Genomic DNA, 18,502 nt, shown 5'->3' on the forward strand with positions numbered 1-18,502 from the left:
GTGAGAATTGTTGAATAGCTTGAAGAATGTAACTAGGGCGACTAATTCTGCACGTAGAAATTGTTGAAATGATGCATGTTTTGCTGTGTGTAGTTTCAACAAGAACGAATTAATAACGTTTATGAAAAAAACTTGAAAGAACTATTTTGAAAACTCAACAATATTTTAATTGAGGTTAGAATAGAATATGCATTTGAGAAATAACAAAGTTAAGTTGTACTTTGGAAAGTTTCTTTCCACAGAAAATAGATTATGGTTATTTTTCTTTGTCAAAACTTCTAACCTATTTATTGCTTTTTACATTTTGACTAGAATCTTTTTGTATATAAATAAATGTTGACTGCAGCACTAACGCCTCTTGTGTTTCTTTATATAGGGTAATGCTCCCAAGCTGGTTTACACTCCATTGACAGATAAGTGCTACTTAACTCTCACTCAAGCCATGAAGATGGGACTAGGAGGAAATCCGTATGGACCAGCAGGGACTGGAAAAACGGAATCAGTAAAGGCTTTGGGTGGACTTCTAGGGAGACAAGTTTTAGTGTTCAATTGTGATGAGGTAGATCTATAAATATTTTCAAACTATATAATAATAGGTAAATTTTATGTTTACATTATAAGAACCCTCGTGGCTTGGTGATTTCTCAGGAGAAAAGTGTGGCTTTCTCCCCCTGTAAGTATTTAGAGTCTTGGAGATCCAGAGGCAGATCTGCTCTGCCCCATGGGGTCACTGTGAGTCAGAATGGGCACGACGGCCCTGAGATGTTCGGATTAGCTCAAGTGCGGTGTGCTTCTGAAATATTTTAAAATCGTTTTATTTTTAAATTACTTGAAGACAGAGCTTGTTTTAATTCAATATAAAATGGAGAGTGTCTTCACATAACAAAAGTATGCTAGTTCCAAAATATCTCTAAGGAGAATGATTGCAAATAAATAATTTAAAAAAAGACAAGGTTTATGTTACACTGTAAAAAAATATGTTTTTCGTTAGAGGAAATATTAAGGAGAATGAGGAAACTCTTAAATTCACTTAAGGTTACAATGTAGGGAACATTCTATGTAGGATTTATATTTCTATTTTAAAAATAACAGAAAATCTTGTTATTTATTTTGATTTGTAAACTTTTGAGATTACTTTTATAAAGATAATTTTGTTTATTCATTTAAAACACCCTAGGTTTTGAAAGAATAGCTGTGCATTCCCTACTCAAAAAAGAACAAAAGAGGCATAGATGGATGAAATGGTTTGTTGATCTTTAGGGAGAAATGACAAATAATAAATTATTATTAGAGATATTAATGAATCTAAATACTTGTTGTTTTCCAGGGCATTGATGTGAAGTCAATGGGAAGAATATTTGTTGGTTTGGTGAAGTGTGGTGCCTGGGGTTGTTTTGATGAATTCAATAGGCTTGAAGAATCTGTACTGTCTGCAGTATCTATGCAAATCCAGACGATCCAGGATGCTTTGAAGCATCATAGAACTGTATGTGAATTACTTGGCAAAGAGGTACAGAATTCTGCTATCACATATGCTGTGAATCTAGAGAATTACAAATTTTGTAAGAACTGTATTACTTGTATTCAGACAGGAGGCCATCATTTTCTATTACTTGTGTTTTTAATATGTTACTGCTTTTATACCTTTTTACTTATGAAATATCTCTGAGGCTTCTTACTCCTTATTTGCTGCCACTACCACCATTCATTTTCAGATTTTCAATACTGAATAATTCTGTTACAGTAGCATTTACTAACTTTTACTGAGTGTGAAGTCCAGCCTTACATCCAGATGGGTCCTACGGGATGGTTGTGTAATTAAAGGGAAGAAATTAAGAGATAGGCAAAAGTTTTGTGGTGCTCACCTCTGCCATAACTTCAGGAGCCAGGTCCTCACAGAGAGAAATTATACTTCCACCATCAGTTTATTTACTTTCAGGGCATTCAAGCCCCCTAATTACAGGTAACCACATTGTAACAAAGTGGGATGTTCCCTAACCCTTAAAGTCCCTGATTTCATTGGAGGAGTAACTTAACATCAGTGCTCAGGGGATGTAAGGGGGAGTGACCGCACCCCTGAATAGGGAGAAAAATTTCAAAGTGTCTGCTCTGACAGATAGAGCTGCAGGTTTGATAGCAATCAGCCATGTGCTTGTACGAGGTAACTTTAAGGTAGTACTATTATGAGAGGATAAAGTGAGGGACAATATTATGAGAATATGATTGGGACTCATCTCTAACTCACAAGTGTGAAGGCCTTCCACTCCAGAATCCTGGCCTACCAGCCTTCTTAAAATATGAGAATAAACAATTCATCTGCATACACTCTTTTTCCGTTCCTCAGTTTCCCACAACTGAGCACTTCCTCTAGGCAGGCACTGTTCTTAGTATTTGTGCATTTCCTTCTTTGGTTACTTAACAATTACACTCCTTCCAAGACTGTCACTTGTTGAAGCAGATACTAATGATTTTACCATCTTTTATGGATGAGGAAACCAACCTTGATAAATTGAGAGTTAGTAGTGGGGCCGGGAATTGGTTTCGTGGGTCTACTTCTGCAGTCTCTGTCTCTTTTTTGCTATCTGGTAAGCATTGGGCTACTGTGTGAATGTTCATTCAACCCTACCAGCCAATCTGTGGGAGAAAGAGAGGTTATGTTCTCCTGTAAAGATTTATCGCCTTGGAAACCCTATGAGTCATAAACTATTCCATTGGTTTTTGTTGTGACTCTATATTAATGTTAAAACAATAAGCACCTAGCAACCCCTCACTCCCATGGCATCTCCCCATTGAAAACTGATGAATCATAGCAACCCTATAGGACAGAGTAGAGCTACCTCTTGATTTTTTGTGACTATAACTTTTTCCTGGAGTAGAAAGCCTCATCTTTCTTTGCAGAGTAGCTGGTGGTTTTAAACTGCTGACCTTGTGGTTAGCAGCTCAGAGCATAACCCACTATGCTATTCTTCCATGTTATTATTAGATGTTGTTGAGTTAGTTTGACCTCGTAGCAGTCCTAGGTACAAGAAACTGCAGCACTGCGCAGTTCTGCACGATCTTCACAATGGTTGCTATGTTTGAGCCCACGGTTGCAGCCCTAGAGTCAGTCCAGGGTCTTCCTCTCTTTTGACCTCCCTCCATTTGACCAAGCATGATACCCTTCCCAGGGACTGCTTTCTCCTAATAACATGTCCAAAGTACAGTAGGCGAAGTTTCACCATTGCTGTCTCTAAGGAGTTGTCTGGCTGTACTTGTGAGTCAGATTTGTTGCTTTGTTTTGTTTTTTTTTAGGCAGTCTATTGTACTTTTCATATTCTTCATTAGTAAATTCTTATTATTAAAATGTAAGCTGTTTTAAAAGAAATTTGAAGATCTCTATGTAATGTATAGTGCTGAATACAATGAAATTGATTAGATGTGTGAAATTTTCCTGTTAGCTCTAGCTGCATTTTACAGTAAGCACATATTTTGGGTGTAGGCAGAGATAATTGTCAACATGTTATTTATACGTATATGCTTAAACTCTTTATTTACCAATAAAAGCTATTCTTTGCCATCAAATGTACCAGCTCTCATAATCAATTCTCCGCACCCCCACCTACCTTTTCCCCCCGTTCTTCGTAAGAAAGAACTCTCTTTTCTTATTACATCACGAATCCTTTGACCTGTTCTTTGGCCAACTGCTTCCCAGGAACCTTTTCTGAGCTCCTCCGTCTTCCTCTGTAGCTTCAGCCTCCTTTGCTTAGTCCTCCTCAGCTTTCAGCATCTTTTCTATCTTCATAGTAATTAAAGCACAACAGAACCGTTCCTTGATTCATTGCCCCCCGCCATTGTTCTTTCTCTTTTACTTACAATCAGCTTTGTTTGTTTGTTTTTGCTCCAGCTGTGACTGATTTTGAATTGCCCATTCATTGTTTATTTACATTCTGGTTTGGCTTTTGTATTTCGTGTTTGGGGGAAAATGGTCCTTTGAGGGGCATCCATGATATTCTGCAGACTTTATCACAATATGATAGCTTATTTGTAAACTTTAAACTTCAGAAGGGCATGAATCATTACTGACTTCAATTAGAATCGTATCCCAAAGTGCCCAGCATGAAGTCTTTTAATAAATATGTGTATGTGTTGAATGAATAGACATTTTAACTGGTTACTATCTGTTTAGCTTTCTGCTTCAAAAACATGATTATAGGGAACCTTTGTAAAACGGTAGTACCTGAGATATATTTTATACTTTGGATAAGGAGATAGATGGTTTAAACATTGAAAGTTACTGTTTGCTAAGGTGTTAGGTTTTAAATGCAGAAAAATGTCACATACATTTTTGCTAACTTTAATATCTTTGATGATTTTATTTTATATTGACATTTCAGGTAGAAATAAATTCTAATTCCGGAATTTTTATCACTATGAATCCTGCTGGAAAAGGCTATGGAGGAAGACAAAAATTGCCCGATAATCTTAAGCAGCTTTTCAGGCCAGTAGCTATGTCCCGTCCAGACAATGAGCTTATTGCAGAAGTGATTCTCTATTCAGAAGGCTTTAAAGATGCTAAAACTTTGGGCAGAAAATTAGTAGCAATTTTCAATTTATCTAGGTGAGTTTTCCTGTTGTAAATATTTTTATACTTTTGGTTTCAGTGATTGACCTTAGTTATGTTCAGTGTTTTTCATATTGGTGAATATATTGTCCTTTAGTGGTGCATTAAAGATTTTAGTTTGAACAATAAAAAAAAAGTAAACCTGACTTAGCAGTTATTTACTTTTCTGAAATGCTATTCATCTTGCTTTTCTTCTTTAAATACTTACAATGGAGTACTTAGAGTACTTAAGAGAATTCTTTTTAAAATTTAATTAATTAAAAAAATGCTTTTATTGGGGGCTCTTACAGCTCTTATCACAATCTATACATACATACACTGTGTCAAGCACATTTGTACATATGTTGTCATCACTGTTTTAAAAACATTTTCTTTCTACTTGGTATCAGCTCATTTTCCCACCCTTCCTCCCTCATTAACCCATGATAATTTATAAATTATTATTTTTTTCATGTCTCCCTTTACCTACTTTTCTGTTGTCCGTCCACCTGGGAGGGGATTATATGTAGATCATTGTGATCTGTTCCTCCCTTCTACCCCCACTTTTCCCTTCCCCTCCTGGTATCGCTGCTCTCATTGTTGGTCCTGAGGGGAAGATAAATAATTCGTATTGCACTAATTACCAGCTGACCACTGAAAAGCTACGACTATTTTCTGGCTGGAAACTTCTGCAATCTAAATAGGTTGGCTTTTAGTTTCTATGGACAACCTAAGATTTTATTCCATATAACTTAAGAGATAGGGGAACTAGACAATATCAGAGATAGAGAGCCAGATGAATTGGTTGTAGACATTAGGAATGAAAGTAATAGTAATGCACTAGTAGCTTCACTAAGATAGCAAGCTCATGTAACATTTATCCTGAACCTTGAGAACCATATGTCTTCTTCAGTTTAAGGCATTATATGATTGAATCCCTTACCAATATGAGTGGAATATCAGTCTTCATTCTATATATCACTAGGTACATTCTGTATTTCTTTGGCTTTGTGCTAAACAGATTTTCAGGTGGTTATTTGATGTTTTAAATTTTTGCGTCTTAACCTCAGGGAACTTTTGACACCTCAGCAACATTATGATTGGGGTTTGAGAGCTCTGAAGACAGTTCTGAGAGGAAGTGGAAATCTCCTTAGACAGATGAAGAAAAATGGCATTAAAGAGAATGGTATGCTTGACTTCCAAATAAAATAAATTGTATGATAAAATTGTAATTTAAGAATAATTTTATATTTAAAGAAAAATTACAAGGATAATATAGGAAGGTTTTTTCTGTTCTGTCTCCAATTTCATTGTGTGGTACCTTATGAAATTTGTCACCACTGTTGAACCATTATCAAGAGCTTTGGGGACTGTGGTGGTTTTCGTGGTTTACGAGTTAAGTTGCTAACCATAAGGTCAACAGTTTGAAACTACTATCCACTGCTCATGACAAACGTGAGCCTTTCTACTACTCCCATAAATCGTTACAGTCTCAGAAACGCCCTGGGACCGTTCTAGCCTGTCCTATAGGGTCACTGTATATCAGCATTGACTCAAGGGCAGTGAATTTGGTTTGAATTTTTTAGTGATAATTAGAGAATAATTTAGCTCAATTTTCAATTTTTATTGCACATCACATTCACCTGGAGGCTTGTTAAAACATCGATTGCACCCAACTTTAAGGTGTTTTATTCAGTAGGTCTCAAGTGGAGCTTAATAATTTGATTGCTTAGTCAGGAATCTTTGAACCAGGTGGGAATTTTGACCAGAATTTTCTCTTTCAAAGAGATGGTATATCGAAGGAAAATGTCCTCTTTTCCTTTTTATATTTTGAGATGAAAAGAAAAGCTTTTAGTTTTGGAACAATTTTAGATATGCAGTACGGTTTCAAAGATAGTACAGAATATTCCAATAGCCCATTTACCCGGTTTCCCTTATTGTGTTGTTATTAAAAACTAAGAAGCTTTGTTAGTGCATTTTTATTAACCAAACTCTTGGCATTGTTTGGATTTTAACTCTTTTCCCATTAATATCCTCTTTCTGTTTCGTGATCGATTCCAAGTCACCACATTGAATTTAGTCATCATTTTCTCTGGAGGATGACTGTTTTTGAGCCTTCCTCATTTTTGTCCTGCAGAGTCTTGAGTGGTACTGGCCAGCTGTCATGTAGAATGTCCCCCAATCTAGGTTTTTCACATGTCTCTCCTCTGGTTCAGTGGAGTTGTGAGTGCTTACAACACTACAGATGTGAAATGCCTTTCTGAACATGTGGCAGTGGATCCATCATCACCGATGACATCACTGACTTGGGTTCACTTTACTGTTTGGTTCAGTTAGCGTTTATGAGGTTTCTGTGTTTAAGTGACTGTGTTCCCCTTTCTGTATTCTTTGGAATCAAGTTCCTACATCTACCAAGGATTCAGTGCTATTTCTTGGAGGAGTGATCTCTGCATTCACTATGAAATTCCTTTGCGAAAGAGATTAGTCTCTTCTCTCCCTTGATTTATGAACTTATTTGTTTATATCAGGTAGACTTTATGGATTTTACATTTTGTCACATTGTTTTTTTACTCAAATGCTCCCACTTGTAGACGTGTGCCTTCTTGAAAAACTGAATTTAAACCTCTTTAAACTTGGCTTTTAAAAACTATGTTAAAAAACTATGAACATAAGAGAATAAGAGCCCAGAAAAAAGGATTACATGATGTCACTTATTTGGATTTCAAAGTTATACATATTAAAAAGAAGCCTACTTCAAATTTGTTATTAGGCTGGTATATTCCAGAGTGGATAATAGCTATTGTGTGAAATGCTCAGTTTGCTATTTTTCATATCTGAAATAGATATAGTGTATGAATGAGTTCAGCGCTTGAGGTGAGGCCTTTTTCTTTGTACTTAAATGTATAAATATTAATTAGTTGAAGGGAAAACACCGGACTAAAAATAGTTTATTTGCCTTTATTTATATATGCTGTCAATCATCAAAGAGCTTGGTGGTGCTGTCAGGTTAGCCTTGGACTGCTAACTGAAAAGTTGGTGGTTCAAAGCCACCTGCTGCTCCATAGGAGAAAGATGAGGCTGTCGCCATGAGTTGAAATCAACTCGATGGCAGTTGTTGTTTTTTTCATTTGTTATCAATCATCAGCTAATTAATATCTTTGATGATAGGGAAGTCTGGCTTGAGCTCAGTGTTCACATTTGTTTAAAATGAGTTTGTGAGTTTTGAACAAGGCTGATCAAAGATTGTTGAAAAGTTTGCTAAGTTTTAGTCTTAGGAATTAAAATCTTTGGGAAGCAAAATTGGTATACATAAAATCCTTAATTATACATGAGATATCTTCATAGGTGTGTCTTGATGCTTGGTTTGTAGGTAAATCGGGACAGGTTGATGGAGTTAGTTCATAGCCTTACTTGAGTGCAACAAAAGACAGGGAGCCGTTCAATGTTTTAAAAGCTGTACATGCCGCACTGAAGGTGATTGTAGTGAAGTACCTGTGAGTTAGGGGTTACGTAACATTTTAAAGCAAGTAGGAATTATCCTGATGTAGCTGGGAATTTGCTGTTTTTGGAGATGCCTGTGTCTGGACCCTGGTGATACTTGCTGTGAGTTAGACCTTGGGATGCTAACAGCAAGGTTGGTAGTTCAAACACATCATTTTCTCCAAGTGAAAAAGATTAAGGTGTCTGCTCTCATAAAGGTGTATAGTCTCAAAAACCCTACACAAGACCACTATGAGTCAGAACTGATTCGATGGCCGGGGGGTTTGGATCTGAAATTAGTCACTAGGGTCTGAATACCAGCTCTAATACATCTGCCATGTTCTATCAGCTGCATTTTTTTAAAGTCTTAAGAGACATAATTTTCTTATATATAAAAATGGAACAATAATACTTTGTCTACTTCATAGAATTATTATAAGGATTATATGATACATTATAAATGTGAAAGTACTATGGAGAAATAAATGATAATGGTATTATTATTTAAAATTGGGGTATTCTGAGATTAAAATTTCATGGAAAAGGAATCTATATCTCTTACAGATACTTATTTTTTGGCAGTCACAAGATGGTTAAATAATTTTTCTGGTTTATATAATGATATAAATATATTTTTAATAGTTTATATTATATATATAATTATATATAAAAAATAATATAAATTTGTCTTTAAATGCTCCTAAATTTTAGTGAACTATTTAATGACTGATAATTCACTTGGAGGCTATAGAGCACTTTGAAACTATCTTTATAGTCCTTAAATTAATTTTAAGTTCTTAAATAATGGAAATTTTTCTCTAGTTAATGAAAGTCGTATTGTGGTACAAGCATTAAGGCTTAATACAATGTCGAAGTTTACATTTGCTGATTGCACCCGGTTCGACGCATTGATTAAAGATGTCTTTCCTGGGATTGAGTTTAAGGAAGTAGAATATGACCAACTAAGTTCTGCCTTAAAGCAAGTCTTTGAGGAGGCCAATTATGAAATTATACCTAACCAGGTAACTATCAAGAATATTTTATTATGTATCAACCCTCTCTCCTAGTTAATGATCTCCTTAAGTTTCATTTTTCAATGTAAACCTCGCTTCCTTAGGAAAGTCTTCCCTGATTTTTAAGTTAAGATTTTTTCCCTTGCTATACACTTTCACTACTTTTTTCATACATACTTGTTTAATATTTAATTTGTGTTTGATTAGTACTGATTCTTTTCAACCAGATGTTAATCTCTATGAAAGGCAGGATGTGTATCTATTTTCGATCACTGTTTTATTTCTAGTCCTTATCCGAGTTGCTGGCACATCACAGAACCATCACATTTCCTTATGATGATGGATTGTACAGGAGGATCCCAACACCTGTGGAAAAGTTCCATTATCTTTTAAGTCTACTTTTCCATGGGCTTATTGAAACCACTTGCATATGATTTTGTTAATTGAATAATTGCTTCAGAGAAATTTCTTTTAATGGATCTTATTATGATCCACAGATGCATGTTTGTAATGAACACTTTCTCCTTGGATTTTTTTAAAGAATGAATACCCAAGCAAATAAAATAATGAACATATTAACTTGTCAAAAAACTGAACAGTATCCTTTTTTAAAAAAAAAACAATTAGTACTGCATTTAAAGATCACATTGTAATATATCACATTTAACAGAGTATTGTATTTAAAGCATTATTTTTCCACTAAGGAAAACAAACTTTTAATTTACATGTTTTAGAATAGAAAAAAATATTATAGAATGGCAGAACTGAGTATGATTGAACATTGTAAATCATATATGAACATCTTTTTTCCTATTAGATAAAGAAGGCTTTGGAATTGTATGAGCAGTTGTGCCAGAGAATGGGAGTTGTCATTGTTGGTCCAAGTGGTGCTGGCAAATCAACCCTTTGGAGAATGTTAAGGGCTGCACTTGGTAAAATTGGCGCAGTTGTGAAGCAATACACCATGAATCCCAAAGCTATGCCTAGACATCAATTATTAGGTCATATTGACATGGATACAAGGGAGTGGTCTGATGGCGTTTTGACAAATAGTGCTCGCCAAGTGGTTCGAGAACCTCAAGGTTGGTCTCTTGTGTGATCTGTTCTCTTGTGCTCCTTAATGATTTTTAGACCATGCTGGAATCTGTCTGGAATGCTGTCCATTTCAAGGTTTACACGTGGCTATAAGTGACATTATAAGATGTAAATTTGCTATTTTAGAAATTCTTTTATTCTAGAAAGCCCCAACATGAGATTCTTTTAATGACTTACATTCTATTAAACATTTATTTTAGTTTAAACTCAGATTAATTTAGGTTAATATTAATTCATGAATAAATTAATTTACTGAATAACAAATCTTTGGGGGAGTGGATAAAATAAAGCATGTTGATAGATATCAAGATGTCAAGTTCAAATTTTGAATATAATCAATACTGTTCTACTTTTTTTTTTAACTTCATGTTTAAAGAAACTTATGCCCAGTGTCAGAAGACACTTCCCATTCTTTTCCACCTCATACTTTTAATTAATAGTTACTTTTTAAGGCTATATAATGGAGAGTTCAGAAGGCTAAAGAATTTTCCATGTAGTCCTTTATTTTCTTTACAATATTACATTAAGTATAAATGAGATATTCTCTGTACTTTTTTTACCTTTCACTAGTGTTATTTTCCTCTTTGAATTCAATTCCAAAATCCCAAGTACAAATTAAGACCAATCTCATTTTAGAAAGAATAGATAAAAAAGACTTGTATACACAATTTGTCCATTCTTCTCCTTTGAGGTCATCTATTTCCTTTTTATATATTAGCAGTTAGACAGTGCTGATTTCTTGTTCTCATGTAGGGCACTGAGTACATCTTTCCTGTATTGACTGAAAGAGTTATCATATAGCCCCAGCAATCATGCTGTGTTCTTTGCCATTGAAGCAGACAAAGGACTGAAGAGGCTCTTAAGATGTCTCCTGAAAATTGAAATACCTAATTCTCTAACACCTGGTTTTCTTTCAATGAATTCATAAAGTCAGTATATTCATAGACAAATTAAACTGTATTTGTGTGTGTGTGGCCGTTTCTCGGAGTCTTTGGCCACCGGAACCAGGATTGCACATGGTTCCTCCAGCATATTCACAGTTTACATTGACATGGACATTTCCAATTTGCTCAAATTCTTGCTATTTATGTTTAAGTTCACTAGCATAAAATGATATTTATGCCAATCACTTATAAAATCTTTACTGTATTATTACTGTGCTTTCATTTGGCTTTATTTCCTATATTTTGGTTTGCAAACAGATGTCACCTCATGGATTATCTGTGACGGTGATATTGACCCTGAGTGGATAGAATCTTTGAATTCCGTCTTGGATGATAATAGACTACTCACTATGCCCAGTGGAGAACGGATTCAGTTTGGCCCAAATGTTAACTTTGTATTTGAAACACATGATTTAAGCTGTGCCTCACCGGCCACGATATCTAGAATGGGGATGATCTTTCTTAGGTAAGCCATAAGAACATTTGGATACAGTGTATGTTAAATATATTTAATTCTTATTTTGGTTTCTTAGTTTCATAAATAATAAAATACAGTTTCATAATATAGAACATTTATATATATTTTCTCTACCTGCTTTTTCTTGTTGTTTGCTTTTAATTAATTCAAAGAGGTACTTGGATTATTGTAATTGTTTTAGTTTAGAAGTTTAGATGGCATCACAGTTTATAAAAAAACTTTTCTGTTTAAGGGAAAGGGTATTTATTATTACCTTTATTTAAATATTGTGATTGAATTTAAAGAAGTAAGCATACTTGTTATGAGACAGAGTACAATGAGTTAAAAGTAAGTGGTGATTTTTTAATAAGATAATTTTAGATTCATAGAATTTTAGGCTTAATATTAAGTTTGTAAGACTCAGGAGTCACCTTTTTCATGTTGCCAATTTAAAACATTTTGTTTAATAGTTTCTTTAATGTTAGTTATTATATAGCATATGGAGACATGGTGGCTTGGCTTAGGTATGGGGCTGTTAAGTGCTAGGTGCATTGTTTAGAACAGCCAACTGCACCTCTAAGGAAGAGAAGATGTCTCTGCGTCCGTAACGGTTTACAGCCTTGGAAAGCCTCTGTAGGATGAGAAGCCAGAATTAGCTCGATGGCAGTTGGTTTGGGTTTACTTTTATCCTATAACATAGTCACATAATAGAAACATGAGTATATGAACCAATTTTATTTCCCAAAACGGATAATATAAATGGGTTAGAAAATTTAATTTTACTTTTTAAATGTATATATTCTTAGCATTTGTTACTTCTCAACCTATACAAGGGGCTTCCAAAAGTTTGTGGAACATTTCTATTTTCTCTTAATCCCATTTTTGCATAAAATGTTTGCAGCCCCCTCATATAAGTGTCCAACTTTCTTAGGCATGTTTAAACCTCTATTTTAGACATTACACGACATATGATAGTATAATCACATTGATTCAGATTGTGTTTCAATAACTATTCAATGGCTTACTTCTTTGATAATACTGTTGGAGTGATTTATATTAAATTAATTTATGAATTCTAATTCATATTTTCCACCACTTGCCTGTCAAGGTTATCATACTGTGGTGGCTTGTGTGTTGCTCTGAGGCTGGAAGCTATGTCACAGGTATTTCAGTTACCAGCAGGGCCACTCAAAGTGAACAGGTTTCAGCAGAGTTTCCAAATTAAGAACAAACTACAAAGAAGTAATAAGCAGTTCACTTCAGAGGAATTACCAGTGAAAAGCCTATCGATAGCATGGAAACCTTGTCAGATTCTGAAAACCGAATGAAGAGAAGCAGCACATTGTCAGAGAGAGTGCTGGGAGATGAGCCCGTCAGGTCTGAAGGCACTCGAGATATGTCAGGATGAGTTGTACTCTCAAAATAGTTGATAGTGACACTGATGGAGTACAGCCACCAGCTTCTTCATTTGCTGATGGGGCACAACTTAAAACGAGAAGAAACTGCTGCAAACATTAATAATTTGAACCTGGAATGTACAAATGAATCTGGGAAAATCAGAAGTCATTGGAACGAAGCGGGAAAGTCTGTCTGGAAGTACAACGCTGTCTTTGATAGAGTAATGTCTATCCGCATACAAGGAAATCCAGTCAATACAAATATTCAGATTTGTAAACCCACAACTAAGGTTAGTGATGAATTGAAACCCTTAGTCTTACAAAATTTCAACCTGTGATATGCTTTGTTTCCATTCCCAAGACCTTATTTTCTAACTACTGTTTCATCATCTTTCTTTCTCACTTTTGCATTCCAATTGCCAATAATTACCTTTACATCTTAATGGCATGTTTGATCAATTTCAGAATAAAGACTTTAGTAGAATTCTTTAATTTCATCATTAGCTTCAGTGGTTGGTGCGTCAATTTGGAGGAAGAAATCAAAGTTTCAATGAAAGCATTAGACAAAAACAAGACCCTAGAAATTGATGGAATACCAATTGAAATGTTTCAACAAGCTAATAAAGCACTGGAAGCATTCAATCATCTATGCTAGGAAATTTGGAAGAGAGTGAATTGGCTAACAGACTGAAAGAGATTCATATTTGTACCCATTCCAAAGAAGGGTGACCCAATGGAATGCTCAAATTATCAACAATATCATTAGTGTCACATGCAAGTAAAATGTTGCAGAAGGTCATTCAACAACTTTTACAGCAGTACATTGCCAGGAAGCTATCACAGGTCCAGATTAGATTCAGAAGAGGATGTAGAATGAGGGATATCATTACTGATGTCAAATGGATTGTGGCTGAAAGATGAGAACACCAGAAAGATGTTTACTTGTGTTATTGAATATGCAAAGGTCTTCAACTGTATGGATCATAACAAACTATGGATAGCTTGAGAATGGGAATTCTAGAACACTTCATTGTGTTCATGTGGAACTTGTACGTGGATCAAGAGGCAGTTGTGCGAACAGAATCGAAAGGTTTGCATTAAAGTTCTATCTTCTCACCACACTTTTTTTTTACATTAAAATTTTTTAATTAAATACTTTTATTGAGGGCTCTTACATCACTTATCACAATCTATACATTAATCCATTGTGTCAAGCACATTTGCACATATGCTGCCGTCATTATTTTCAGAGCATTCTCTTCCCATGTAAGCCCCTGATATTAGCTCCCCATTTCTCCCCCTCCCTCTCCCACTCTCCCTCTCTCATGAACTTTTGATAAGTTATAGATTATTATTTTCATATTTTGCATCATCCACCGTTGCCCCTCACCCATTTTTCTGTTGTTTGTCCCCCTGGGAGGAGGTTCTAGGTTGATCCTTGTGATCGATTCCCCCTTTCTCTCCCCACCCTTCCCTAATCCTCCTGGTGTCTCTACTCGTTGTTGGTCCTGAGGGGTTTTTATCTATCTAGATTCCCTGTGTTGGGGGCTCTTATCTGTAGCAGTGTGCTTGCTCTGGTCTAATCCGATTTGTAAGGTAGAATTGAGGTTATGATATTGGGCTGAGGAAAGTTGTGTGTTTCATCGGTGCTGTACTCGACCCTGTCTGGCTCATCTCTTCTCACCACACTTAACTCTATCTCTATGCTGAGCAATTAATCAGAAAAGCTGGGTTAAATGAAGAAGAATGCAGGAGCAGGATTGGAAGAAAGCTTATTAACAACCTGCATTATTCAGATGACACAATTTTATTTGTTGAACGTGAGGAGGGCTTGAAGCATTTTTTTAGGAAGATCAAGGATTGCAGCCTCCAGCCTGAATTACAACTCAATGTAAAGAAAACAAAAATCCTTATCACTGGACCAGTAGGTAATATCATATAAATGGAGAAAAAAAATGAAGTAGTCAAGGATTTCATGTTGCTTGGATGTACAGTCAGTGCTCATTGAAACAGCAGTCAAGCGATTCAACAGCACATTGCATTGTGTAAATCTGTACAAGACCTCTATAAAGTGTTGAAAAGCAAGGATGTTATTTTGAGGACTAAAATATGCCTGACCCAACGCATGGTATTGACAATTACTTCTTCTGCATGTGAAAGTTGAATCAGGAAGACTGAGGAAAAATCAGTGCATTTGAATGATGGAGTTGACAAAGAATATTAAATGTACTGTGGACCTCCAAAACTACAAACATGTGGCTCAGAAGAAGTTTACTTAGAATATTCCTCGAGGCAAGAATAGTGAGACTTCATCTCACTTATTTTGGACTTATCAGGAGAAATGAAACCCTGGAGAAGGACATCATGGCTGGTAAAGTGGAGGGATAGAGAAATAGAGGAAGTCGCTCTGTGACACAGAGACTCCAACAGTGGACTCAACCTTTAGAACAATTGCGAGGATGGTACAAGATAGCGTGGTGTGTCATTTTGCTGTAGATACAGTTGCTACGGGTTTGAAACAATTTGAGGGCACCTAACAACAACACAACCAACAATTGGTATTTTCTGGTGTTAATTTTTAAAAATGTTTTGGCTTCTGATTTTTAGTAGCATTTTCATATAACTATCATCTCTTAAATTTTAGTGTATTCTTAACAACTTGTGAAATAATAGATTAAGAGGAAATTTACATTATATTTTTTGCTGTTTATTGGATATATATGATGGCATTAAACTAAGATGTCTTTGGGCAGTGCCAAGTAGGAATAGAACTAATCGTTGTGAGTGATTGTCTTTAGGAAACGTACCTTCCAGTACTCCACTTCTTTGCGTCAATATAAACTCGTAGTGCCCCTGTAGGACAGAGTAGAATTCCCCATAGGGTTTTCAAGGCTGTATACATCTTTATGAAAGCCAACTGCTACATTTTTATTCCTTGGGCTATAGTTGGTGGGTTTGCATTCTAGATCTTTAGATTACCCATAAAATAATTATAGCCTTTATCAATTCCAAAATCATTTATGTATCAGACTTTTCTATGTTTTTATAAATATATCATTGTAATTTTAAATAAAAAGTAAATATTTTATTTTAATAGTTGCATGCTCCTCATAGGATTCAGTGCTTTGTGAAAAATTCTTCAACTTTTAATACGGTATGGCAGTTTCCTTAGTAATTGGATTGAAGGCTTTCTGTGGGCTAGAGAAAAAGAAGCAATATCAAAGATCAGGATCGTGGTTTAGACTGACTTGCTCTCACTGCCAGTGAGCCAATTTCAGCTCATAGTGAGACCCTGTTGGTCCAAGGAGAATCGCCCTTGTGGGTTTCTGTGACTGTAGCTCTTCAAGGAAGTAGAATGCATCCTCTTTCTCACACAGCGTGCCTGGTGGTCGAATTGCAGACTTTGGGGTTAACAGCCCAAAACATAACCACTATGTAATTAGGGCTTCTTGGTTTAGAATAGTGCATTCTAAACTTTAATGTGTATTTGAATTACCAGATGAATATTGTTAAACTGCAAATTTTGATTCAATAGTCTGGGGTGAGATTCTCTCTCTCTCTCTTTTTAATCGTTTTATTAGGGGCTCATACGACTTATCACAATCCATACATACATCAATTGTGTAAAGCACAGTTGTACATTCATTGCCCAAGATTCTCTTTAAGAAGTAGACCACATTTTGAATAGGAAGTGCTTAATTTTCCTTTTATAATAATATAGATATAAATTGTTTGCCTTTTTTTGCAAAAAACTATATATACATATATGTTGGACATAAATTGTCAATTTCTTCTTAAGTAGTTTCTCCTCTGTTTTTGCGAATCTCTGTCAGTGATGAAGAGACGGATGTTAATTCTCTGATAAAATCTTGGCTGAGGAATCAGCCTGCTAACTATAGGAATAATCTTGAAAACTGGATTGGAGATTATTTTCAAAAGGCTTTACAATGGGTCTTAAAGCAGGTAAGTTAACCATAATATTTTATAATCCATAATTTAGGAGGGAAATATAATCATAGTGGTGGTTCGTTGGGAAGGGCAAGTGAGAGGGACACCTTCATTCCTGGGAAGGCATTGCCTCTCTGTCGCTCTGGGTTACACTTTTGTTGTGTTAGTTGACACTTCTTCCTTTCTGAATACCTGCATAGTTTATGACAAATCTTGCAATGAATACTTGGATATCTTTTAAATTTTGATAGCAAGACCACCTTACCTTCCTACTTTACTTATATGTCAATATCTACCTATATATCATGGCTAAAAATGAAACCATGCTAATACTAAAATAGACAAAAGAATGGGGAGGTATTAGTAGCAATGTAAAGGACTTCAAAAAAAGCTCATGGAAAAATTCTGTTATCGTTCAGTTCTATTTTTCTATGAATTTTTAAAGCTGTCATGTGTAAATAAAATTTGTTTATTCAACAAACATTTATTTCATAGTATATGTCAAGTATAAGACACGGTGATTTATGAGAGCTGGAACTTGGTGGAGCTGCCTGTTTTTCAGGTTCTTACAAGTTTTGTGCCTTACTGCTTTGCTATCGTGTCAGTGGAAAGTAATTTGAATGTGCCTTCCTTGGCCAGTTTGTGCCTTACCCTGCTTTTGGTTGCTTCATGTTTTCTGTGCGCCACGTGAGACTGGGTGGTTTGAGTAATGGAGGAAAGTAAGTGTGCATCAGAGCACAACAGAGCCAAGGGAAGATTGTCATCTTCTAGGGGAGTTTTCAAAATGAGGTCACACTTGAATTTGAAGCATCAATAGAAATGTATCGTTTACTTTTATGAAAAATGCAAACCTAGATGAAATAGATACATGCGAGTTTTCTGAAAATCCTGATTGTTCATCTGAACTTGACTGAACTTAAATACCTTGTGACTGAACCAGACATACAGAAACCACAGGGAATGTTGGTCTGGCTTTGTCTTTTTCACTCAGTCTTTTTTTCCTCCTTCTGACTTTATAAGAATAAAAGACTTAAAAAATAAGTAAATAAAAGAATGAAAGACGTGTGAGAAAATGACACAAATGGCCCCATGTTCACTGGAGGACTCAGGGAAGGAACTGCCTCTCCTCACTCTGAGGTGTCTGCTTCGTAGGTACTTTTGTAGTAAATTTAAAAATTGCTAATTATCTTATTATCTTTATATTAAATAGTGATATAATTATTGTTGAAGGTAAGAACCCAGTCCTGGAGGGAAAGTGTTAGGGTTCTTGGGTGGGAAATACCTTGGTTCTTGGCTATGTACGAGAAAGAATTCACTCCGAAGCCCAGTATGTGATCCAAGTTGGGTTTTATTTTTTTTTAAATCATCTTATTGGGGACTCATACAATTCTTATCACAGTCCAACACATTTGTACATTTGTTGCCATCATCATTCTCAAAACATTTGCTTTCTACCTGAGTCCTTGATATCACTCATTTTCCCCCTCCAGCCCCCCTCCTCCTTCCCTCATGAACACTTGATAATTTATAAATTATTTTGTCATATCTTACACTGTCCGATGTCTCCCTTCACCCACTTTTCTGTTGTC

The 18,502-nt window shown here is 35.5% G+C and overlaps 1 protein-coding gene across 1 annotated transcript in view; it reads left to right on the forward strand.

Moving 5' to 3' along the window:
• DYNC2H1 (dynein cytoplasmic 2 heavy chain 1) overlaps nt 1–18,502 on the forward strand; it is a 298,686-nt gene that overhangs the window by 73,011 nt on the left and 207,173 nt on the right. The window contains exons 32-39 of the mRNA XM_030887685.2: nt 377–559; nt 1,328–1,510; nt 4,374–4,597; nt 5,650–5,765; nt 8,882–9,081; nt 9,890–10,154; nt 11,370–11,577; nt 16,799–16,928. Of these exons, the coding sequence (XP_030743545.1) occupies nt 377–559; nt 1,328–1,510; nt 4,374–4,597; nt 5,650–5,765; nt 8,882–9,081; nt 9,890–10,154; nt 11,370–11,577; nt 16,799–16,928 (1,509 nt within the window). The remainder of the gene's footprint in view (nt 1–376; nt 560–1,327; nt 1,511–4,373; nt 4,598–5,649; nt 5,766–8,881; nt 9,082–9,889; nt 10,155–11,369; nt 11,578–16,798; nt 16,929–18,502) is intronic.

Source organism: Echinops telfairi, unplaced genomic scaffold (genome assembly GCF_000313985.2).
Source record: "Echinops telfairi isolate 266 unplaced genomic scaffold, ASM31398v2 ScPeMD7_7421;HRSCAF=8459, whole genome shotgun sequence".
NCBI lineage: Eukaryota > Metazoa > Chordata > Mammalia > Afrosoricida > Tenrecidae > Echinops > Echinops telfairi.